This window comes from Phyllobates terribilis, unplaced genomic scaffold (genome assembly GCF_046119375.1).
Source record: "Phyllobates terribilis strain yellow unplaced genomic scaffold, ASM4611937v1 Scaffold_8__6_contigs__length_399053987, whole genome shotgun sequence".
Lineage (NCBI taxonomy): Eukaryota > Metazoa > Chordata > Amphibia > Anura > Dendrobatidae > Phyllobates > Phyllobates terribilis.
In genome coordinates this window covers 154,679,595-154,705,359 of record NW_027362768.1, presented here as the reverse complement: position 1 = coordinate 154,705,359, position 25,765 = coordinate 154,679,595, and the positions used below count along the sequence as shown (strand labels likewise).

General features: G+C 38.9%; 1 protein-coding gene across 2 annotated transcripts; it reads right to left on the bottom strand.

The window, feature by feature from the left end:
- Nucleotides 1-863: 863 nt before the first annotated feature.
- On the bottom strand, nt 864-14,802 carry TAL1 (TAL bHLH transcription factor 1, erythroid differentiation factor). Of its 2 annotated transcripts, none has more exons than XM_073643524.1 (4): nt 14,656-14,802; nt 10,066-10,782; nt 6,200-6,294; nt 864-5,534 (listed from the first exon to the last, which is right to left on the bottom strand). In XM_073643524.1, the coding sequence occupies exons 2-4, from the start codon at nt 10,710-10,712 to the stop codon at nt 5,113-5,115; spliced, it is 1,164 nt and encodes a 387-aa protein (XP_073499625.1). In that variant the 5' UTR covers nt 10,713-10,782; nt 14,656-14,802; the 3' UTR covers nt 864-5,112. The 2 variants fall into 2 exon arrangements, with proteins under 2 accessions (XP_073499625.1, XP_073499627.1); XM_073643526.1 differs by lacking the exon at nt 14,656-14,802 and adding an exon at nt 14,478-14,608.
- Nucleotides 14,803-25,765: the final 10,963 nt, after the last annotated feature.

Below are 25,765 nucleotides of genomic sequence, written 5' to 3'. Positions count from 1 at the left end.
GCAGAGAGATGCAAGCGAAAATACTTCAAATGTGGTAATAATGACCAAATAATCTAAGCTGGTAGTTACTTCTTCTTCCGGTTCACTATTTAGCTTTGTTGTGTAGATTGGGACACAGACACCAGAGTCATCTCATTATTATTATAAAAGTGGTTGTCCATTCCTCCCACAAACTCTTCTCAATCATCATATTTGCCCCATGTAAAATAATAGCAGCTATAGTCACATCCGGTAAAGGCACCATTCCAGAGATGTTGGCGCCTGCTTTCCCAGGATTCACCGGCCGCTTCGTGCTCACTTCCTTCGGACGAAACTGACACTAGAAAGATCTCACTTCTTCCTATTGTCAGTTTCGTCTGAAGGAAATGGCTGCAGGGCTTGCGTGACATAATAATGTCATGCAAGCCCCAGGAGAGCAGGCTCCAATATCACTGGAATGCAGACCGCACCGGAGGTGAGTATAGCTGCTATTATTTTACATGGGGGAACTATGACGATTGAGAAAGGGTTGTACGAGTGGTGGACAACCCATTTAAAGTGTGAATGACAGATGAAAGTTTTATTGTACTGCTGGAGAATGTAATAATAGCACTATGTAGTCAGATATGGACTTTTATGCAGCTCCTCTGCCTCTCAGCAGTACGCCATGGACAGCACGCTATCTCTTCTCAGTTATTCTAGCAGTCTATGGACACTTATGTCCAATAAATCGCATTCATTGCAGATGTCAAAAAGCACAAACACCCTTCTGTAACATCTATACCCTGGAAGGATACATGTCCCTACTATACAGTATACCTTCATCTTCATGCAAATATTCTCCAGATACAACCAGAGACACACCATGTATTTGTAGAACTTTTTATTTAGGAACATCTTTAATATTACACCATATAACAAAAAAAAAAGTGTTTCTTTCTTTTTTCCTATATAGCACAGAATTGCCGAAACGGCGTTACAAAGTTAACCCTTCCCCCTGCTGGACACGTAGAGGAATGGTTAAATGGGTACCAGGCCTGGATACTTACTTTCTGCAACCAAGAATTTAAAAAAAAATTAAAAATGCAGAAAACAAACTCAAGACTTTACTCGAACAGTACGACATAAATGGAAAGTGCTGTCAATTTACAATGAGGTTCGGTGCAAGCGAAGGAAAAGAGGGATAAAAATATATTTATATATCTATATATATATCTATGTACCTTTATGATAACAAGCAAGAACTCATGCGAACCTCAGAATGTTCATATGTGATGTATAAAGGTCCATGTACCTTTAACACCCAGGACACTAGATCATGTCAGATCGCTCCTGTGGATCTATGGATCTGTTATACCGGCAGTAGATTCATATTAGGGCGAAAAATAATAATTTTTGACTTTATGGAATATTTAGGTTGGCAGTTTGCTTCCATTGCCATATATTGGTTGTACCTCCGATGTCCATTGAGGCCCAGTTCTGGTTCACCTTACTCTCACACTCCATGGTACAAGCAGACCTGGTGCTCCTTCTTACTCCCCCTACTATCCTAAAAGAGCATCCTAATCCCCTCATATTGAGAGATGCACCCCACTAGCCCAACGAGAAGAGTAATGGGTCCATTTGTAAACTATTCAATTTAGGCAACTGCCTAGACCATGACTAGAGTATGTACCCCCTTACATACAAGGCATTTGTTGCCTACAAAAAATGGAGTTAATGCTACATTGAAGGGGTGCCATCTCATGTATACGGTCTACAAGATGTCCGTCAGGATTAAAATATGCAATTATCATGGGATCATAATGTAGAGAAGGCTGACCTTTTTCATTATTCTCCCCATCCATATTAGATGAAGGTCATCAGAACCTGTTAATTTTGGTGGTCCTGGCCGACCATCGTATGAATGGTGGCCTCCCAACTTTTCCCCTACAGATTATATTGGGGAAGAAGACGATCGGGCAGTTGGAATTTCAATTCCTGATCCTTTTTTTTTTCAGGGGAAATAAGCCGTTGACAAAGAAAACACATGAACACTCGACCATGTCTTCATGTATATGGGGGAGTCGGGTGACAATCATTCGGAGAATGTGCCTTTTCCCACAATTATCAAGCATGTTGAAATCCACCATCCCAAACCTTTTTCTTCCCATTCAGGAAGAGTCGGGTGACACCCATAGACCATGTTCACACGTAGCATAAATGCCTAATTTTTTCTGTTGCTTTTTATTCTCGTTTTGCACGTGTCCACACCATAACATTCAATAACAATTTTCTCTAATTATTGCATTTTTGCTGCTTTTTTCTTTTATTTGAGACATTTTTAAGTTCGGGTTTAAAGCAGCGGGTGGGGGTGGGGTTGTTAATTTTGAAAAGCTTTGAGAAGCCTATAAATAAAGAAAAACACCAAAACTCGTACAGTTTTGCAGCGTCTTTCAACGTATGGTGGGCACGAGTCTTCATGAAATTACAACCACGTTGCTTGGACAAATAAACGTGGTGTATTTTTCTGCCTACAAGTACGTAGTGGAAAAAAAGCACTATTTACGCTATGTGGGAACACGGCCTTAAACACTGGTCTTGACTAAATCATTGTCTTCAGCTGACATTAATCCATGTGTATTGTCCAGATGCAATCACCTAGGCTGATTGAGATTCCTGATGTTTTCTTATCAGCGATGGAGAAAGTGACTCAAAATCAGATTTTATCTGTATAGGGAATGGGATGCCGTTGCAGGTATGATAGGCTCGCTTACCAAAAAAGTGTGAGGACCAGTAACATGGTGGAACCTAGAGAACTGGCTCGTATATTAGGTTTGGGGATTTTTTGGGCCTGGTTTACAAATAAGGCCTTCAAGCCACTAGGCCTCAAGTTAAGTTGTTGCCACAGCAACCAATGAGAATTGCAGCAAAATGAGAAAATGAAGACATATGATTGGTTGCTATGGGCAACACATCTACCTGTGCTAGTTTTTTATACTCTTGGTCTGTAATGTAACATGGCAAAATCTGATTATTTGCTGTGGGCGTTGTTGAAATAGCCATGAGCAGACCAGGGCAAAACTACTGGACATAGACGCATTCGCAGCAATTATGCCAGGTGGTCCCAAATTCCACATTGGTGGACCCAAATTCTCTTCCACATCTTAATACCCCATTATTATAAGTGCCACATGGTAGGTAGGTGGCCTTGTTACAGATTTTACGTTAAGGCCCAATATGTACAAGTTAGCTGGGATACGAAGCCCCATGATACAGTGGCAGAACTATATGTGGTGTATAGATTGCAGTCGCACTTGGGTCCAGGGTCCCTTTTCCCCATAAAAAGAAGATTGATGATAGTTGGAGCCCCTAAAAACCCATGATTGTTGGGGACCATATTAAGAATCCATGATATTTGGGAACCTTATTAAAGACCCATGATAGTTGGAAGCCCTATTAATAACTCATGATAGTTGAGAGCCCCTATTAAAGACCCACAATAGTTGGGAGCCCTATTAAAGATCCATGATAGTTGGGGGCCCTATTGAATACCTATGATATTTGGGAGCCCCTATTAAAGACCCATGAAAGTTTTGAGCCCAATTAAAAACCCATGATAGTTGGGGGCACTATTGAAGACCTATGATATTTAGGAGCCCTTATTAAAGACCCATAATAGTTAGGAGCCATATTAAAGACCCATGATAGTTGGGGGCCTTATTGAAAACCTATGATATTTGGGGGCTTAATTAAAGACACAATAGTTGGGAGCCTGATTAAAAACCCATGATAGTTGAGAGCCCCTATTAAAGACCCACAATAGTTGGGAGCCCTATTAAAGATCCATGATAGTTGGGGGGCCCTATTGAAGACCTATGATATTTGGGAGCCCCTATTAAAGACCCATGATAGTTTTGAGTCCAATTAAAAACCCATGATAGCTGGGGGCCCTATTGAAGACCTATGATATTTAGGAGCCCCTATTAAAGACCCATAATAGTTAGGAGCCATATTAAAGACCCATGATAGTTGGGGGCCTTATTGAAGACCTATGATATTTGGGGGCCCAATTAAAGACACAATAGTTGGGAGCCCTATTAAAAACCCATGATAGTTGGGGTCCCTATTAAAGACCTATGATAGTTGGAAACCCTTTTAGTAGCCACTGATAGCTGTTGGGGGCCATGTAGGAAATTTTGCATTGGATCCATGAGCTTAATATTTTATTGCTGGTTATCAAAATGGAAATGGTTTCCAATAATGATCAATCAGATTATTCTTGAGTTATTTTGATTGGAGACCTATAGATCCATACATTTATTCTATAGCCATGTCTGAATATTATTACTCTGAGATCACATACTTAAAAAAGCAAGACATTCTGCCCCACATATAGGCATAGGGAAACAATGGTGTCTATATCGAACATCAACCAGGCAATCAAAACTACCAAAAATTCTAAATGAATATAAGATATAACCCTAGATTTTAGTCACGTCATATACCATTCTGTTGTCTTATTATAAATAGAAAAAATACTGCTGCAAACTGAACAATTCTGAAATAAATGTATATATTCATATCCATATACTGTACCTTATTCCTATTAGGTACCAATTAAAAAAACACAAAATAAAAAAACAAAAGGAAACAAAATACTCCAGGTCCCATAACTTGAAGCTTGAGTCCTTTCACTTGAATATTATCTTTTTTTTAATTTGTAAATTAGCATCTGAAAAGTCAACGTTCTTCTCATTTGCTTGAAAAATAGTATCATCTGTTAAATTAAAAATTTACGTTGCTCATGTCTTGGATGAGTCATTAAATAGGGATGACCTAGTAGTAGAAGTGCCGGTCTGAATGTAGGAATAGCATGACCACGATGCTACGGATTTTTATTTATAAGCCAAGCCATTTTTGAGAGGGAGAGAAGTAGAACATCAAGACTTCTTCGAGACATCCTTTTCTTTGTACCACAGTCCTCTGTTGTAGATGTGGCTTCGGTTTTTGGAATTTCGGGGGTGTTGTCAGAGTACCTTAAGGATATGCATTGTCTTGTATGAGTATAAACACAGGAAATACAGAAAAAGGCCCAACACCATGTGCCATAGTCAAGAGACAGTCAGTAGAGTCCCTTTTCTCACGGGGATGTCACCGTTGCCCATTGCTTTCTATAGGGAGCATGCCCTGGTGAAGGCTTCTGTTGTGTTTGGAGTCCATTGAGTCATGATCTTCTGTAAAGCTATCAGGACTCGGCACTCCATCTAAAGAGCTTCCACAGCTGGAGTTTGGAGACAGCATGTCTTGCAGGAGATCTTGCTGGACCATACTATTATCTTTATTCAATTTGCTCCTTTGGTTGCCTTCTTCTTCTTGGTCGTCAAGAAGTTTAGCAAGGAAATTGATGTATTTCATGGCCAGACGTAAGATTTCATTTTTGCTCAGTTTCTTATCAGGAGGATGAGTTGGAATCAGTTTGCGGAGCTCGGCAAAAGCTCCGTTCACATTTTGCTGCCTCCATCTTTCCCGGCTGTTTGTGAAAATGCGGCGAACTACCTTTGTATGAGGACCTCCTACACAAAAAAAGATGTAATAAAACAAAATATATTACTGTAAGTGCTAGGTTTTCCCAAAACAATTTATGCAAAGAAGTATAAAGTACATATTAAAAGATAAAAGAAAAAAATCTGATTGGTTGACTATTATTGGTATTGAAATTAGTCAACTGTCCAAAAATTACCCCAATAAATCTATGGCTATTGGCAAACAAACTTTTTGGCAAAAAAAGAGTATCTATCTGGAGGACCCAGCACATCTGTGCGTTATACTGAAAGCATCTTGATTTCAATGAGAACTGTGCAATTCCACATTTCTCCTGTGGGGGTGCTGCAGGAAAATTAAACACTTGCTTTTGAATTTTCAAACAGATTATTGCTGATTACTGGGGTTTGCAACAGCTGGACAGCAACTTCTCATTGAGAAACCCTTCTAGCAAATTGGGATTATTCAAAATGAATAACTGCTTTAAAAACTGAATTTTTAGAAATATTAAAATAATAATTATATATAGAGAAGTTATAATTGTATTTTCAGCACAAAATTAATACTTTTTATATATCGTAAGTGAAATATGAGTTCTAGTGATCTTGGATATCTGCAGAATAATATAAATACTGTGCACAAAAAAAAAAAAACATAAAAAACGACAGTGAAATATTATTAAAGGCTTTGGACTTACCCTCAGTAACTTCCACTTCGTACGGCCCGGTACGCCTCTTAACCCTTACATTATTATTGAACATTGGGAAGGTTTCCGTATCATCAAAGTATCCACTGCAGAGACAATAATACACTCATTTATTTTATTTTTTTCAAGGTGTTTTTATACATAGAGATGAATTTTCCTCATTTGTAACTGTTTTTTAACAAAACCATTAAAATAGAGATTATTAATAATAATAATAATATAATTACAGTCATCAAATCTTCACATTTATCGATAAAAATATAAAATATGATAGAAAAAAACTAGAAATGACATTTTATTAATGTGTATTCATTTTTAAATATTAAAAGGTGCAATGTAGAATATTTTAGAATTTTTATTACATTTTTTTAGATATCCCTAGCGAATTTGTCATAGGATAATATTAGAAAGCATCATAGAAAGCTGTTTGATCTTCGAAAAGATTTACTTCTGGATAGCGGCATCGTATCATAATAGTTTGCTTTATTTGGCTTTAAGGAAAGAAGTAACAAAAATGTATAAAAAAAAAATACATTGATATAAATGAACACTGGAAATTCAGAAACTAAAATTAACGTAATATCAATTAATTAGAATAATAACAGCACAGTAGACAAGATACATAATAAAGTTACAATATATTCAAGACAATTTCTTTTTTTTTTTTCTTTTACTCCACTGCAAAATAATTAAAAAATGTAATTAATTGAATACAAAATATATTGTACAATGATTTAAGGGTGGTAAGGGTAGGATCATATTATCATTGCAGTGTATACCGCAGGGTACTGATTTGCATTGCATACTGGTATTGATATTGTATTATTATTATTATTATTATTATTATTATTATTATTATTGTATTTTATTTGATGTTGTTTTCTTTGACTTAATATTAAGAAAATTCAAAAATACCATATATTTTTTTTACATTTTCAAATATATTTCATTATTCAATTTACTAAAAATTCAAGTCACTACGAAGGACTCATATTCTGAGTGAGGATAATTATTTTTTAGGGTATCCTTTTGATTCACAAAGCATTAAACAAATTTAAGAAAAACGAAAAGGGAAGATCAGAGGAAGTAATACAAAGATTCATTAAAGAAATGGCAAGAAATGGGAAACAGGGCAGGAAATTGATACAGTTACAAGAGAGGAAGCAGCAGGCAGGATCTCTATGGGATGCTGATATACATCCATGCAAGGTTTTATTGAAAAAAAAAATACTTTAGCATGTATAGAATAAAGGATACGGAAAATTAGGAATTGGACCTGCAATGATGCAAAGGAAGAAGAAAAATCTTTTTTCCTGTAGGATATTTATTATTGGTCTGCTGCTTGGTTTATGAATTAATGTGCTTGATTGTGGCCAGTTTCGTCCAGCCGTCATATGGACATGATCATCACTGTATTATTGAAGTAACATTCAGATTTCCTATGGTTTTACTAATCCACAAATCAGATCATCAAAGGATTTGTATATCCAAGGAAAATTTGGATGCAGATCCTATCAATCTACAGCAATGGTACACACTACTCCTAGCAAGGACCATATGTCTTTTACCTATAGCATTATATAGTACCTTTATTATATATCTGTACCATATGGTCAGGAGTGGTTCAGGCTGTTAGTTAACTTCAACACATATATTAGAGTGCATTAATTTAGATTGTGAGCTCCAATGGGGACAGCAATAATAATGTGTCTAGATTGTGAGCTCCAATGGGGAAAGCAATAATAATGTATCTAGATTGTGAGCTCCAATGGGGAAAGCAGTAATAATGTATCTACATTGTGAGTCCCAATGGGGACTGCAATAATAATGCATCTAGATTGTGAGCTCCAAAGGGGACAGAAATAATAATGTATCTAGATGTATCTAGATTGTGAGCCCCAATGTGGACTGCAATAATAATGTACCTAGATTGTAAGCTGCAATGGGGACAGCAATAATAATGTATCTAGATTGTGAGCCCCTATGGGGACAGCAATAATAATGTATCTATATTGTGACCTCCAATTGGGACAACAATAATAATGTGTCTAGATTGTGAGCCCCAATGGGGACTGCAATAATAATGTATCTAGATTGTGAGCCCCAATGGGGAAAGCAATAATAATGTATCTGGATTGTGAGCTCCAAAGGGGACAGCAATAATAATGTGTCTAGATTGTGAGCTCCAATGGGGACTGCAATAATATTATATCTGGATTGTGAGCTCCAATGGGGACAGCAATAATATTGTATCTGGATTGTGAGCTCCAATGGGGACAGCAATAATAATGTATCTAGCTTGTGATCCCCAATGGGGACAGCAATAATAATGTGTCTAGATTGTGAGCTCCAATGGGGACAGTGATGATAATGTCTGTAAAGCGTATATATAAGTGAATAAAATAAATAAAGAGCTGCAGAATATGAGTCATATTGACAGTGCTATATAAGCAAAGCTTAATAAATAATAAATATTCTACATATTGCCTTTCAGATTAATATATTTCCAAATATATAGAAACTGCAGTAGGGGAATTGCTATAGGAAACCCCACATAAGAAGACACTGCTATTATAAATAGCACATGGTATTGGGGGGCCCCATTAGACATTTTACATCAGGACCCAGGTGCTAGTCTATACTTGCTGGCAGATAGGTCATTGTGATTTACACAGGTAATGTGAGAAATTCAATGTAAGTCCATTAATTAACATTAGAGGTAATGATGATGTTTATATAAGAATAAGGATAAGATAAAATATTCAATCATGCATGAAAATACTCTGGCCAAGGCAGAGTGGTTTGTGTAAGAAGAACACATGCCATCACCCATAGACCTGCACATTTGTGATACAATTATATGTGTTGGGTGCTTTGTAGAAATGAATGTAATGGATGTAAGAGGTGCTGGGTGTGATGGTTTCAGGAGGATGTGCAGAGATTTGATGTGGGTTTGGTGGTTTTGGCTTTCCTCCTATATGCACCTTACCATGATGATCTAGAGGGGTAGAGATTGTTGTCAGACCAGATAATAGAGAATCAGTGCTGAAATAACCAGATTATCTTATGTTCTAATTGTGGAAGATTTGTCAATGCTGGTGCAAAGGAAAGTGGAGAAGCTAGCATGGCAACCAGATATCAGCTATAAATCTGCACTCTTATAAGGAACACAAATAGATTAATTTAGCAAAAATGATTTGGAATGTGCAGAATAAAGAAGAATTCATTGGGATATGTGCAATAACGGATATTTCTATAGGATATGTTACCTATAGAGCTGCATAGTGAGATGAGATGTAATGGGACAAAGATCACTGTCATGGCTCAGATCGGATAATCATGTAGTAGATAGAGTGATCTGCAAGTAATCGCTATATTCAATATATGACTGATGCTTTACTTGTACAGTCTGCAGATCTTTGCACTAAGGATCACTTTGTGTCTGATTTGACACATTATTATTAGCGGCTATTGATTTAAATGTCCTAAATGCAATACTGTATCAGTTTGATGGGATGCTCTGCAGAGAAGATGCTCTGCACTCAGATTATTTGTACAGAACTATTGAGAAATGCATAATTCAGATAAAGGATTCTGCAAAGAAGGGGAATTTATTTCCATCTCAGCAAGATGCTGTGTAGGATGATAAGTAACTAACAGAATATAAATGGTTAGTTCATTGTATACAAGTAAGAAGAAATGAGCAAGACATTATTGGGATGTGCAGGACCAGGGGGTGGTGTTCAATGTCATGTCAATGATGCTGCAGATGACAGGTGCATGGGCTCGATGCAGCCCCTCTAAAATCCTGATTCATAGGAGCTTATTAGAAGAAATATGATATAACTGCTACCAACCTGTTTCCAGGGGTCAATGGCTGACTCAATCCATATAACATGGCTCTGCCAGCTGCTTGCAAGGGGAGAGTATCTGGAGGACTCAGCTGCACCATTCGGGCTTCAGTGGTCTGCTCACTTTGTGGTCCAGGCAGTGGAATAGGGGGTCTGCAGAGCTCTGTGGTGGCAGTAAGAGATGGTCCAGAGACTGGAAGAGGGGTTCTGCAGAGATCTGTAGTTGGAGTCAGGGGGGCTCTGCAGAGCTCTGTAGTTGCAGTCAGTGGTGTTCTGCAGAGATCTGTTGCTGGAGTCAGGGGGGCTCTGCAGAGTTCAGTAGTTGCACTTAGGGGGGCTCTGCAAAGCTCTGTAGTTGCAGGCAGGGGTGCTCTGCAAAGCTCTGTGGTTGGGGTGAGAGGGGCTCTGCACAGTTCGGTGGTCCTCAGGCTTTGCAGTCTCAGTTGTTGCTCTCTGGCCTTTATATTGGTGGATCCCTCCCCCCTCCTGAGCAGCTCAATCACCGGCACAGCTCTGGGGGGGGAGCTGGCGGCCGCCCCCTCGTTCACCCCACTCAGCTCCACACCAGTGGTGCTCTCCGCCTCTGCTGGATCTCTGGCAGGAGATGCCACATCCTGAGAGTCTCCCATATCGGTGGACAACCTCTCCATCATCTTCAGGGACAGTGCAGGAGGAGGAGGACAGGCTTCATGCCACCACTGTCACCTCCCACTGAATCCCTACCTGCAGACATATAGACAGACATACATGAGAGCAATGATATCAGAGCCATCACCAGCTCCATGCATCCACATGTGTGAGGTCACCATGATCCAGGCACCTACAGATATCTATAAGGACCACATATGACAGCCCCCTATACCATAGTCCAGGGGTCTCCAATCTGTCTTCATCCAGCTGATGTAATGCTACAACCCCCTGGCATCCGGCTGTTAGGACATGCAGGGAGTTGTAGTTCCACAATAGCTGCACATTTCTATAGCCATCATCATCATCATCAATACTGTGCTAATCATCATGGTAAAAATCATCATCATGCCCAAAATAGCCATTCTCAATTTCTTTATTTTCAGGAAGATAGTCATGCATTCTGGTATTACTATGGGTATCACAAAGAAGTCCCCCCCCCCCCCCCCCCCAATCTTCATAGAGGGTCAGTGTAAATTAACTGCAGGGTAATAAGAGGGGGATTCAATGGAAAATCTGGAGGGGGTAGTAGATGACATGAGACGAGCATTCACTGCTAAGGTAAGTCTGTCTATGGGGTTCTGTTTGTCAGCTCAAGGGTTAACAAGCTAAAGGATGATACTAAATTTAAAGCATTCTTTACCACAATAAACGTATTGGATTACTGGTATTATTGTCATTATTTCTTCATAATGTTGTGAGTAATGATAGTATTCAAAACAGAATATATAATAATAATAACAACATTATTAATTATTATTATTATTATTAAAAATAATAATAATGGCAGACCGAAAAAGATAACACTCTTCTATCTGGCTATTAAAAAAGTGACTTTTGATTTGATAAAAAATTTAGACAAATCCAGGAATAATTGTAGTTTTAGTTATTGTTCTTCTCATTTCCTACAATTAGTAGGTATTAATTATGATCATAATAGTGATGATGAAGATGATAATAATAATAATTATTATTATATTTTAATATCACATCTAATTTCTATGATGTAATAAATAATAATACTGTGACATAACCCACTAAAACAGCAAACGATAATAGGAGAGTCCTCCCTCCTATTATACTTATGGGGTTGGGACTAATTTATGATGCATTAGGTAATCCGCATTGTGTCAGTGTATTTAGTGATGTAGCAGAGCAAAGTGGCACATATAGTGATGAAGAAAACCCATTATTTTATAACAGTTATTGTAATTAATTATATATCAGAAAGGAATATAATATTAACAACAATAATAGAGAATATATATGTGTGTGTATATATATATATATATATCAGAGAGGAATGTAATATTAAGAACAATAATAGAGAATAAATATATACATGTATACATATATATATCAGATAGTAAAATAATAACAACATAATAATAGAGAATAGGTTTAATATAACAAAGAACAATAGAATGATAGGTTTTCTATATCATATCACATTAGTACACACACACATATACATATATATATATATATATATATATACACCAACACAAAGACACACACGATAGATTATATGCTTTGTTGTGTAAGCCGCATCTTTCTCCATTTGTACATGTGGCTGTGTGTGTCCTGGGATTAGATGTATGAGCATTTCCAATATACTCTGCTCCCTTTGATGGTGCACAATACAGACACATTTGCTATTATATTATCCCACTGTCATTACATCTTATTATATTTGATTTAGAAAAACTATACGATTATCATGTTCTAGTTTATCACTCGCGTTTATATTTGCTGTTGTCATTTTCCTGCTCATTATCGTCTCTTCATTATAAAAATAAAATGGAACTGTCCCTTTTTAGTCTATTTATGATTTTATCTTTCTGGTTTTTTTTGGCACAATATCTTAAAATATAATCCCCAATCTCCAAGCAAATGAGTAATAATGATATCCGTGACGTGGAGCAGAGAGGGTTAACCCAACATGACAAAGACACACCCTTTGTGGTCTGCAGCATATAGATCTATATGTGGCTACTTTGTAATTCTATAGATTGACAATATAGCAATAGTATTGAAAATGATGTTTTTGTACGTGGTTCTGTTTCTGTGTGTGTTTATGCACTTCTAGGTGTTTTATATGTGTTTGTGTCTATGTGAATGTAGGTGTGTATGTGTATATTGTGTATGTACTAGTTTAATGTGTTTATGCCTATGTAGGTGTTTAGGGTGTTTTTGTGTGTATGCCTATATATTTGTGTATGTACCTGTTTAATGTGTTCTTTTGTGTGTATGTTTATATATATATATATATATATATATATATATATATATATATATATATATATATATACACATGTACATGTTTAGCGTTTTTATGTGTGTATGCTTATATCTTTATGTGTATGTACATGTGTAATGTGTTTTTTTTGTATGTTTATATGTATGTACATGTTTAGCGTTTTTATGTGTGTGTGTGTTATATGTTTATGTGTATGTAGGTGTTTAATGTGTTTTTGCGCATATGTTTGTGTATATCGGTGTTTGTATTCATGTTATTTTTATGTGTATTTATGCATGTACTGTATGTGTTTTTCTCTATGTAATGCTATTACAAGCAGCAGGACAGACGGATAGGTCTGTGTTATCGGGGTGATCACTGTATCCCTGCGTGTTTTATAGCCCAGTATATAATATCCAGCAGGCAGCCAGAAGCTGTGCGCCTTTATCTCTTCCAGTAATGCCCCCCAGTCTCATCATCACCCCCAACACTAATACATCAGTGCACAGGGCTGTGCCCACCACTTCCCCCCGTAACACAGTCACCCACTAACAGTCATTATAATAACATAATACACAATGTAGAATAAAACCATCAGTACACAGCACCCACCAAACACCATCCAAATAATCTCATGATAATAGAAATACCAACATAGTAACATAACAATACCCTGAAGGCTAATAACCACATAATGATAATAATACAATACAACGCATCTCATCTACAATACTTATATTGTGTGTACGTGTGTATATATGTATATATATATATTTATATATATATATATATATATATATATATATATATATATAATGTATGTGTGCATATTTATGTATATTTATATAATATAAATGTATTTATTTTTAAAAACTACTGTTGCATATACATATATATGCATATATATATATATATATATATATATATATATATATATATATATATATATATACACACATATATTTCACATAGCATACTATAAATTAATCTAACTATCTGGATTTTATTATTTTCTATACATATTTTTTGTAAAAGAATATGATAAGCATAAAATATAATTAGATGATATGTTTCTTTTTCGTTTATCATTGTATTATTTTCATCATATATATATATATATATATGTACACACATACAATATGGGAATATGATATCTGTACAGTGTATCGGTAATACCACCCGACATTTGGTTGCTCGATAATAAATCGGTGAGTCGGGTCTAGGCGATGTATAAGGATTTGCTGACTATACGATCATTGGGTGACACAACAAGTAAATAATCGTTCGCCCCCAATATTACAGGTGGGGGGAAGAGACATTTACAAAGACCATAAGGACTAAAAAAAAAAATAAATAAATAAAGCGCAAAACAATGCAGCTGTATGTGAGTTGTATGTATGGGAGCTGTCATCTCCAGCCCTGTACACACGTGTAGATACAGCCATATAGGTGCAGCAGGCAGTGCCCCCCATATATAATTATACCCCCATACCTGTATGCCCCCCTGGTTATTCTCTGCACCCCCATCCTGTCATTATTCCACTATGTCATCGCCATTAGCAGTGTAGTAAGGTACCATCACCCCCTCCCCGTGTAATAAAGAGCAATCCCCCCTTCCTGATGGTATGGGGGGACCCCATGCACCCGCTGCACCTCCAGCATGGACTCACCGCCTGCCTTCCAGGAGTAGCAGTGAGTGTGGGCGCCATGTTGTGGCCTGTCCCCGGCTGCAGTGCTGGGGTGTAGAGAGGGGAGTAGCCGGGTGGTGCTGGTTGTGCAGTCGTTTCCTATTTAGTATGGAGAGAGGAACACTGGAGCAATGTGTCCAGGAGAGATAAGCCTGGCAGCAGCGGCCAGCCTGCCCCGATAAGCCCCCAGCCCATTATTTATCACATCACTCATTATTATTAGTAGTATGGGGACATTTTATCCAGGGAGGGAGGGAAATATTGTGAAGGAGGAGATTATATATATATATATCACACACACACAGACACACACATATACACATACATACATTCATATTAACACACATATATCTACACATATACACATACATATATATATACACATACATATATACACACATACAAACACATTATATATATATATATATATATTATATATATATATATAATGTATACTATATGGAGGAGGTAATGGATTTATAAGTATATGCAATGGGGGTGAGTGTGTGTGTGTGTGTGTGTGTGTGTGTATATATTATATATATATATATATATATATATTAACCAATATTGTTAACCAAAACAGTTTAGATCTAATATTTTCATTGTTAAGAGGTATCTTAGCCATATAGAGTGCTGCTGCATTCTTTTGATATATTTTATAGTTACGGCAGCTGGCACCAGTTCACACTAGGAGATGCTGGTCAGGTTTCTCTGGTTTGTGTATATATATGTGTATATATACAGTACAGACCAAAAGTTTGGACACACCTTCTCATTTAAAGCTTTTTCTGTATTTTCAGGACTATGAAAATTGTACATTCACACTGAAGGCATCAAAACTATGAATTAACACATGTGGAATTATAGACTTAACAAAAAAGTGTGAAACAACTGAAAATATGTCTTATATTCTAGGTTCTTCAAAGTAGCCACCTTTTGCTTTGATGACTGCTTTGCACACTCTTGGCATTCTCTTGATGAGCTTCAAGAGGTAGTCACTGGAAATGGTTTTCACTTCACAGGTGTGCCCTGTCAGGTTTAATAAGTGGGATTTCTTGCCTTATAAATGAGGTTGGGATCATCAGTTGTGTTGTGCAGAAGTCTGGTGGATACACAGCTGATAGTCCTGCTGAATAGACTGTTAGAATTTGTATTATGGCAAGAAAAAAGCAGCTAAGTAAAGAAAAACGAGTGGCCATCATTACTTTAAGAAATGAAGGTCAGTCAGTCCAAAAAATTGGGAAAACTTTGAAAGTGTGCCCAAGTGCAGTTACAAAAACCATCAAGCGCTACAAAGAAACTGGCTCACATGAGGACCGCCCCAGAAAAGGAAGACCAAGAGTCACCTCTGCTTCTGAGGATAAGTTTATCCGAGTCACCAGCCTCAGAAATCGCAGGTTAACAGCAGCTCAGATTAGAGACCAGGTCAATGCCACACAGACTTCTAGCAGCAGACACATCTCTTCAACAACTGTTAAGAGGAGACTTTGTGCAGCAGGCCTTCATGGTAAAATAGCTGCTAGGAAACCACTAAGGACAGGCAACAAGCAGAAGTGACTTGTTTGGGCTAAAGAACACAAGGAATGGACATTAGACCAATGGAAATCTGTGCTTTGGTCTGATGAGTCCAAATTTGAGATCTTTGGTTCCAACCTCCATGTCTTTGTGCGACGCAGAAAAGGTGAATGGATGGACTCTACATGCCTGGTTCCCACCATGAAGCATGGAGGAGGAGGTGTGATGGTGTGGGGGTACTTTACTGGTGACACTGTTGGGGATTTATTCAAAATTGAAGGCATACTGAACCAGCATGGCTACCACAGCATCTTGCAGCGGCATGCTATTCCATCCGGTTTGCGTTTAGTTGGACCATCATTTATTTTTCAACAGGACAATGACCCCAAACACACCTCCAGGCTGTGTAAGGGCTATTTGACCAAGAAGGGGAGTGATGGGGTGCTACGCCAGATGACCTGGCCTCCACAGTCACCAGACCTGAACCCAATCGAGATGGTTTGGGGTGAGCTGGACGCAGAGTGAAGGCAAAAGGGCCAACAAGTGCTAAGCATCTCTGGGAACTCCTTCAAGATTGTTGGAAGACCATTTCCGGTGACTACCTCTTGAAGCTCATCAAGAGAATGCCAAGAGTGTGCAAAGCAGTCATCAAAGCAAAAGGTGGCTACTTTGAAGAACTAGAATATAAGACATATTTTCAGTTTTTTCACACTTTTTTGTTAAGTATATAATTCCACATGTGTTAATTCATAGTTTTGATGCCTTCAGTGTGAATGTACAATTTTTAAAGTCACGAAAATACAGAAAAATCTTTAAATGAGAAGGTGTGTCCAAACTTTTGGTCTGTAATATATATATATATATATATATATATATATAGCTCTGGCAAAAATGAAGAGACCACTGCAAAATTTTCATTTTCTCAGATTTTTCTCTTTATAGGTTTATTTTTGAGTACAATGCACATTGTTGTTTTATTCTATAAACTACTGACAACATGTCTCCAAAATTCAAAGCTAAAAATTTTGTATTTATTTTCAGCAAATTAGAAATTGTCAAAATAATAAAAAAAGAAGCAGTGCTTTCAGACCTCAAATAATGCAAAGAAAACAAGCTCTTATTTATTTAGAAACAACAATACTCATGTTTTAACTCAGGAAGAGTTCAGAAATCAAATATTTGGTGGAATAACCATGATGGTTAATCCCAGCTTTCATGCGTCTTGGCATGCTTTCCACCAGTCTTTCACACTGCTTTTGGGTGACCTTATGCCACTCCTGGCACAAAAATGTAAGCAGTTCTTCTTTGTTTGATGGCTTGTGACTATCCATCTTCCTCTTGATTACTTTCCAGAGGTTTTCAATGGGGTTCAGGTCTGGAGACTGGGCTGGCCATGACAGGGTCTTGATGTGGTGCTCCTTCATCCACATATTAATTGACCTAGTTGTGTGGCATGGGGCATAGTGCTGCTGGAAAAACAGTCTTCAGAGTTGAGGAACATTGCCTGAGCAGAAGGAAGCAAGTGTTTTTCAAGGATAACCTTGTATGCGGCTTGATTCATACGTCCTTCGCAAAGATTAACCTGCCCAATTCCAGCCTTGCTGAAGCATCCCCAGATCATCACCGATCCTCCACCAAATTTCACAGTGGGTGCAAGACACTGTGGCTTGTATGTCTCTCCAGTTCTCCGTCTAACCATTAGACGACCAGGTGTTGGGCAAAGCTGAAAATTAGACTCATCAGAGAAGATTACCTTACTCCAGTCCTCTATGCGCCAATCCTTATGGTCTTTGGCAAATTTCAGCCTGGCTCTCCTTTGCTTCTCATTGAGGAAAGGCTTTTTTTTAGCTTTACATGACTTGAGGCCTATAGGAGCCTGTTACCAACTGTTCTTGCCGTGCTCTTCACCCCAGCTGCCATTTGCCATTCCTTTTGTAGGTCACTTGATGTCATCCTGCGGAGTGACATTCGAATAAAATGACAGTCATCCCGGTCAGTGGAGAGTCACTTTCGCCCTCTGCCAGTCTGTAGCTTTGTTGTCCACAATGACCTTGTTGTAATGGACTGCCATCTTCGAAATTTTAAGGATGGAGGCAACATGACGCTCACTGTATCCCTCTGCTAGTAAAGCAAGAATTGAGCCCTTCTTTTCCTCACTCAAGACTTTTCTTTTCAACTCCTTTGGCATGGTTAAAAGCTAATTTTTTCATTCAAATTAGTTTTGTGCTATTCCTAGCACTTGTTTTGCCATCCAGCTTGTCCTATTGCAAGAGGATTGTGAAGACCACAGCAGTGTTTTTTATACTTTCCCTCGTTACATAAGATTTGGTTCAGGTGATCACCTAATCAGAAGCACATTAAGTAGAATGAGGTGGACTTTGGTTGTAATTCAACTGACCTGGAATGGAATGGCTGTCAGACATGTAGAGATGGTGATTTTTAGAAAACTGTGCAGTGGTCTCTTAATTTTTGCCAGAGCTGTGTATATATATATATTAGGAGATGGAGTAAACACAAAATGCAGTTTTTAAATGAAGGTCTTTATTATTAAGGGAAAAAGAAATCCAAACCTACAGGGCCCTGTATGAAAAATGATTGCCCCCCTAAACCCAATAACTGGTTGGGCCACCCTTAGCAGCAGCAACTGCAATCAAGTGTTTGCGATAACTGCCAATGAGTCTTTTACAACGCTCTGGAGGAATTTTGGCCACTCATTTTTGCAGAATTGTTGTAATTCAGCCACATTGGAGGGTTTCCGAGCATGATCCACCTTTTTAAAGAAGTTGTCCACTACTATAGAACATGCCCCCCATCAATGTAAATGGTGGAAATAAGATTTTTAGCAAATATCTTGCACTGTCAATCTTGCCTGTGTGAGCGGCGCTATTGCTGACCGCTCACAGGCATCACGTGACCCCCGGCTGAAGCCGGCTCCATCATCCAATGATGTCATGTCAAGTTCTGGCTGCAGCCGGGCGTGGCCCAGTGATGCGCACCCCCCTGATTAATGAGTTGTGGGTGGGGTTTCCCTGCGCATCATGGCCCAGCATCCACAGCGTGCTTTCCCAATGAATGCAGGAGAGGGGAAGCGAGGAGTGGATGCTGGGCCGTAACGCGCGGGGAAACCCCAACCACAGTTCATCAATCAGCGAGGAGCGCGTTACTGTGTCAAGCTCGGCTGCAGTCGGAACTTGACGTGACATCAGCAGATGTTGGAACCAGCTGGAGCCGGGATCACATGGTGCCTGTGATCAGTCAATGATACTGTGTGGCTCACAGGCAAGATTGACAATGCAAGGTATTTGTTAAAAATCTTATTTCCACCATTTACATCGATGGGGGGCATGTTCTATAGTGGTGGACAACCTTTATAAAGGTCATGACACAGCATCTCAATCGGATTAAGGTCAGGACTTTGGCTAGGCCACTTCAAAGTCTTAATTTTGTTTTTCTTAAGCCATTCAGAGGTGGACTTGCTGGTGTGTTTTGGATCATTGTCCTGCTGCATAACCCAAGTGCACTTCAGCTTGAAGTCACAAACAGATGGCTGGATATTCTCCTTCAGGATCTTTTGGCAGACAGCAAAATTCATGGTTCCATTTACCACAGCAAGTCTTCCAGGTCCTGAAGCAGCAAAACAGCCGCAGACCATCACACTATCACCACCATATTTTACTGTTGGCATGAAGTTCCTTTTTTGAAATGCTGTGTTACTTCTACGCGAGATGTAGCCTTCCAAAAAGTTCAACTTTTGTCCCGTCAGTCCACAGAGCATTCTCCCAAAAGTCTTGGCGATCATCAAGATGTTTTCTGGTAAAACTGAGACGAGCCTTTATGTTCTTTTTGCTCAGCAGTGGTTTTAGTCTTGGAACTCTGCCATGCATGCCATTTTTGCCCAGATTCTTTCTTATGGTGGAGTCATGAACTCTGACCTTAACTGAGGCAACTGAGGCCTGCAGTTCTTTGGATGTTGCTGTGGGGTCTTTTGTGAACTTTTGGATGAGTCGTCGTTGCACTATTGGGGTAATTTTGGTTGGCTGGACACTCGTGGGAAGGTTCACCACTGCCCCATGTTTTTTCCATCTGTGGATAATGGCTCTCACTGTGGTTCGCTGGAGTCCTAAAGCTTTAGAAATGGCTTTATAACCTTTTCAGACTGATAGATCTCAATTACTTTGTTTCTAATTTGTTCCTGAATTTCTTTGGATCACAGAATGATGTCTAGCTTTTGAGGATCTTTAGGTCTACTTTTCTTTGTCAGGCAGGTCCTATTTAAGTTATTTCTTGATTGAGAACAGGCGTGGCAGTAATCAGGCCTGTGTGTGGCTAGGGAAATTGAACTCAGTTTCCCAAAGATATAATAACCCACAGATAATTTATGTTTTAAGGAGGGAGGGGGGCAATCACTGTTTCACACAGGACCCTGTAGGTTTGGATTTCTTTTCCCCTTAATAATAAAGACCATCATTTAAAAACTGCATTTTGTGGTTACTTGTGTTATCTTTGTCTAATATTTACATTTGTTTTGTGATCTGAAACATTTAAGTGTGAGAAACATGCAAAAGAATAAGAAATCAGGAAGGGGGCAAACACTTTTTCACACCACTGTAGATAATAGAGATATATAGATATGAGATAGATAGATAGATAGATAGATAGATAGATAGATAGATAGATAGATAGATGCGCATATGCACACACAGGGCAGTAAAGTACATGATGTGGCTTGTGCTCTCTGTAGGGAAGGAGAAGAATAAAAGAAAAAAATGGCTTCGCTACTGGTAAAAGATGGGAAATTTACTACACTGATACAATAACAACTGCAGGTCTACAAAAGAAATAACCAACTAAAAGCACAATACAATGCCCAAGCAACAATATACTGTAGAATCCAATTAAAACTACCATCAAGTGCTCAAATAATAGTCCCAAGCCGAACCAGAGAAAACCAGTGTACAGCACACAAGTAATAGTCCCATGCAGAACCCAAAGAAAACCACCAAACAGTGCTCAAGTAATAGTGCCATGCAGATGCCTTAGGTAACCACTATATAGTGCTGAAGTAATAATCCCTTGGAGAAATCATAGAAAACCACCATACAGGGTTCAAGTAATAGTCCCAAGCAGATCCCAGAGAAAACCACTATATAGTGCTTAATTTACAGTCCCATGCAAAACTATCAAATAGTTTTCAAGTGCAAATCATACATCCAGACATTCCACAAATAGGAGTTCCAAGCAGTATCCAAAAAATGTACCACAAAAAAAATAACAGAATTCCTACTTGGAAATACTATACAGTTCTGGAAATACCGCCATATAGTGCCCCGCACTGGTGCTCATACCTTGTGTTTTTGGGTCTGTAGCTGTTGAGGTATCAGGAACTTTGAGCTTTTTCCTAATGTGATGTTTTTTATTGGATTTAGTAGACTATTGGGCAGTTCACCCTTTTTCTTCTCCCCATGGATTAACCCTTCTTATGCTACATGAATAGTAATACTATTAGTAGTAATACACAGGACAGTAATAGTACACTGCAATGTGCGGTATTACTCTATATAGTGACTAATACTGTGATCATCACAAGCAGTAGGATCATTGTTAGGACAGGTATGTTCACTACAATTCATCATCCAGGAAAGTCTCCGTGCAGGACAATGGTCATTGTTTGGGCAGGAACTTGACAATGAAGAAAAGGCGATTAACCATGAAGTTACTGGGTACAACAAGGACATAGATTTTTGGAAGCATATTTTAAAATACAGCAGAACAGACCTTTGGAAGAAAGCTGCAATTTTTTTTCCAAATCCGAGACAACCTCTTCAGCCAGGGCAAAGAGGCATTGAAGGTGATTGGACTTTTTGAGGAGCATATTAGTGATCTTTGGCTTGTACTGTTATAAAAAATAATTGTGTTCTCCACTTTGGTGAATCCATTTTTAGGGTTTCCCACTGACAAACTGATTACTAGGTGTTCTGCTAAGGGACCCCACAGTGCTCAATACACCTGCAGAAGTATTATAGGGCGCCCATTGTAATGGTTTGTGCCGAATCCTCCAGTGGAAGAGACGTTCTTCAAAGCCATGTGGCTCATTTCAGGCTAGTGATCCTGAATGAAGGAGTACACTCTATTAGGCTCGGGTCAAGCCAGCGTATTTTCTCTTATCTGAGAGTATCGGGACGATTATGCTAATCACACTCTGATCAGAGTGAGATCAGAGTGAGATCAGAGTGTGAGATCACAGTGTGAGATCACAGTGTGAGATCAGAGTGTGAGATCAGAGTGTGAGATCAGAGTGTGACCAGATGAGGAGAAGATGGAAAAAAAATGTCTCAATCTTCTCCATTCACTTTATCCCTGGAAATCCGTCTGCACTCAGATGTCATCCGAGTTCAGTCCACTGATTTCAATGGACTTGTAGACTTGCAATCCGACAATTGGATCCAACGCAAGCATGATGCGATTTTTTTCCTCTGTCCGAGGAAAAAGTCAGACATATGCACAACCCCATGGAATAACATTGGTCTTAGTGTGATCCGATGTTTTGTCAGAACACACTCGGACCAAAATTACGGTCTTGAGCATGAACCTTTAAAATATTATTCCAATCATTAAATGTTATCACCTATGAAAAGGATAGATGCTAACTTGCTGACTGGTGCTGGTCTAATCGTTAGGAACTCCACCTACCCAGAGAACGGGTATCTGGTGATGGGCCGCTGGCCACTCATGGACCTCTGCTCCATTCATTCTCTAGGGAACGACTGGAGATAATTGATCACTGATCTCTCGCAGTTCTACAGAGAATAAATGGATCTGTAGTACGAATGAGTGGCCAATGCTCCATTACTGACAGGGGCATTTTAGAGCCCCATTTTTCAGGATTAGTGGCGGTCTCGGCACCTATCTGCAAATTATCAGGTATCCTTTGACTTAACTTTTATTGATGGGAATAACCCTTTTAAAGGTGTTAAAATCATCTTCTTAATTGGGAAAAATTGCAAAGTGCTTATAAAAACAAAAAACTCTGCAATTTACCACTTACTTAAAATCCTCGACATTCTCAAAAACAAAGGGATTTTTAATTCTATAGTTTATTGTTAATCGTTTAGGTAACCGGCCACCGCTGCAAACTATCAGAGGTGGCTGGTCTCCCAGGCAAGGAGGGCAGCGCTGACAAACTCTTTGCTATACAGTTTGCAAGCGCTGCTCGGAATCTGGATGAAGCCGCCTCCAGTGCCCCTCTGCTTGCAGCATTAGAGAGCTCACAATTTGGACCAGTGGCCAACCATGGCGCTGGTCCAAAGTGTCAATCAAGAGGCAAGCAAGAAGCCAGGAGGCTGAGGAGCGGTGCATGGGATTTTTGCTTTAACTTAGAATTCCCTAATGGGTTTATTAAAAATGAGCTATTTGAACCCAACTCTCTAAGGAAAATGTCTCCTGTTGCATGACTATTGGGGTTTTCTCTTGGCACCACTGTAGGACATCCAAACATATACTGATCAGTGTCAGACTGAAAAACATTGGGCCCACCAGAGTATTTGATTCTGTGGGCCCACCTTTCTCCTCCACTCAAGAACCCCATAGCAGCTGCAAGGTTTACACTATGAACTCTCCTGAAGGAGAAGCCAGGGCCCACCAGAGGATTCTCCCGTTCTCTGGTGGGCCAGTCCAACCCTGCTGATAATATGTAGGCTATTATATCATTCTGTAGCTAAATCCAGAAATATGACCATAACCAGACATGTAATATCTGCAACATACCTAGTGATTTAGCATGCGGAATAGTTATAATATTGTTTCTACCCAATCGTAATATGTTCTATTGGTTAGAAGAATTTTTAGACATTTTGGATATTATTACTATTGACCATATGTAGATAATGTATCGTATAAGTAATTGAAACATTCATGTTTTATCTGCACTGGATCATGTAAATGCTCCGCAATATTGAGCTGTTGTCCCCAAAAGTGGAACCTTCTCCCATTATGGCCTCTTTAAGGCAGAGAAGAATATTCCACAAAGTCCTAGAAAGGTGCCATTTGCGGTATGTGTGGAGGATGTTAGGGATGCCACGAGGTGTTAAAATGTCTTGCATCTTCAGCTGTAAAGCAGGAAACAGTCCAGGAAACAGGAAAGAGTTAAGAGCTTGAAGTTTGGTTGAGTCTACTATGAAGGTTCAGCGACCTCCTAAAAATCCTGAATCTTCTGCATTTCCTTCTTATGGCTGACCCCCTAAACCTTCTGTAGTGCAGAGTTTAATGAATGGGTTAAGATTTATTGAAAAGTGCCCATCAGTATAGAGTGATAGGGAATGGCATGATTTCTTATATGATCATTAATGGGGTTTCCTATGAGGCCACTGTGCTCTATAAATGCCATGGGGGAGGGGGTCTCTGCTTGGCACCCTGGAAACCAATGCTAATCTGGTACACCTCACAGCTAAGAGATTGTTACAAAGTATCAGCATAATCAATCCTGTGATAGTTATCCTGTGATCCAACTTTTGGAACAATTTTATTTATTTCTTTTATTTAAACTATTGTATTTCAGGCCAAAATGTGTTTTTGTTTCATTAAGAATTTAGTACTGTTTGCCTTCAATAGCGACATTGGTTGCACTGCTTTTGCTGGTTGACCAGGGAATGAGTTAACTGAGAATCGGTCAGTTGGCTCACTTTAACATCTGATTGGAGAGTTTGTAATACTATTATCTGTCTTTTTTCTGAGTTCCCTTTCTTTATGATCACATCAAAGTTGAATGCGCAAGGAAGTACAAAGGTTTTAATGAAACTCAATTGTAAAAAAAAAAAAAAAAAAAAAAAAAAAAAAAAAGATCCCAGTGGTAGAGAACTATTTTAAACACAGAATTGGCACAATGCTTTAAACTCGACTCTGGAAAAGAAAAAAAATGGTGACTGGAGTTCATCGGCTATGAACTCCGGTCACCTTAGTGACATCTCCGCTCGTCAATGCAGCCGCGTTCTCACGCTACTCAGTATTTTACAGCTGGCGTGCTGAGCAGTTGCATTACTGATGTCACCGCTCAACACACCATCCGGATATAGTAGAGTTGGGGATCGTCGTGGGGTGGATTTATGGCGGACCCCTTTGGAATATTTGATGTTTTAAATGTAATAAATGGGTAAAAGACGGTCGAGGAGTGCTTTGTACAAATAAAAGACTTTTCTCTGTGTGTTTTTTTGCTTTAAATTTACGGGGTTAGCTATTGGGGAGTCTTATAGGCACCTCTCCATTACTAACCCTTGGGCTTGATGTCAACTGCCAATACAAAGCTGACATCAACCCCAAAACCACTACACCGCTTGCCAACGCATCATGGCAAGCAGGGAGTGCTGAGGCTAAGCGCCAGAATTGACACATTTAATGGATGCGCCATTTTTGGGGTGGCTGAGGGCTGGTGTTATTAGTCAAGGATGGGGCCAATATTCAAGGCCCCTTCCCAGCCTATTAATATCAGCCCGCAGCTGCCTGCCTAGCCTTTGCTGGTTATTAAAACTAAAGGGGACCCCACATCATTTTTTTTGAGTCCCCCCTTTTAAATAACCAGTCA

Bases quoted from the DNA above. Each gene is read 5' to 3' on its own strand.
- TAL1 (XM_073643524.1), bottom strand. From the start codon at position 10,712: ATGATGGAGAGGTTGTCCACCGATATGGGAGACTCTCAGGATGTGGCA. The intron at 6,295-10,065 runs GTTGGTAGCAGT...TTGTCTCTGCAG, and splicing joins CCATTGACCCCTGGAAACAG to TGGATACTTTGATGATACGG. The intron at 5,535-6,199 runs GTAAGTCCAAAG...TTTTTTGTGTAG, and splicing joins CGAAGTGGAAGTTACTGAGG to GAGGTCCTCATACAAAGGTA.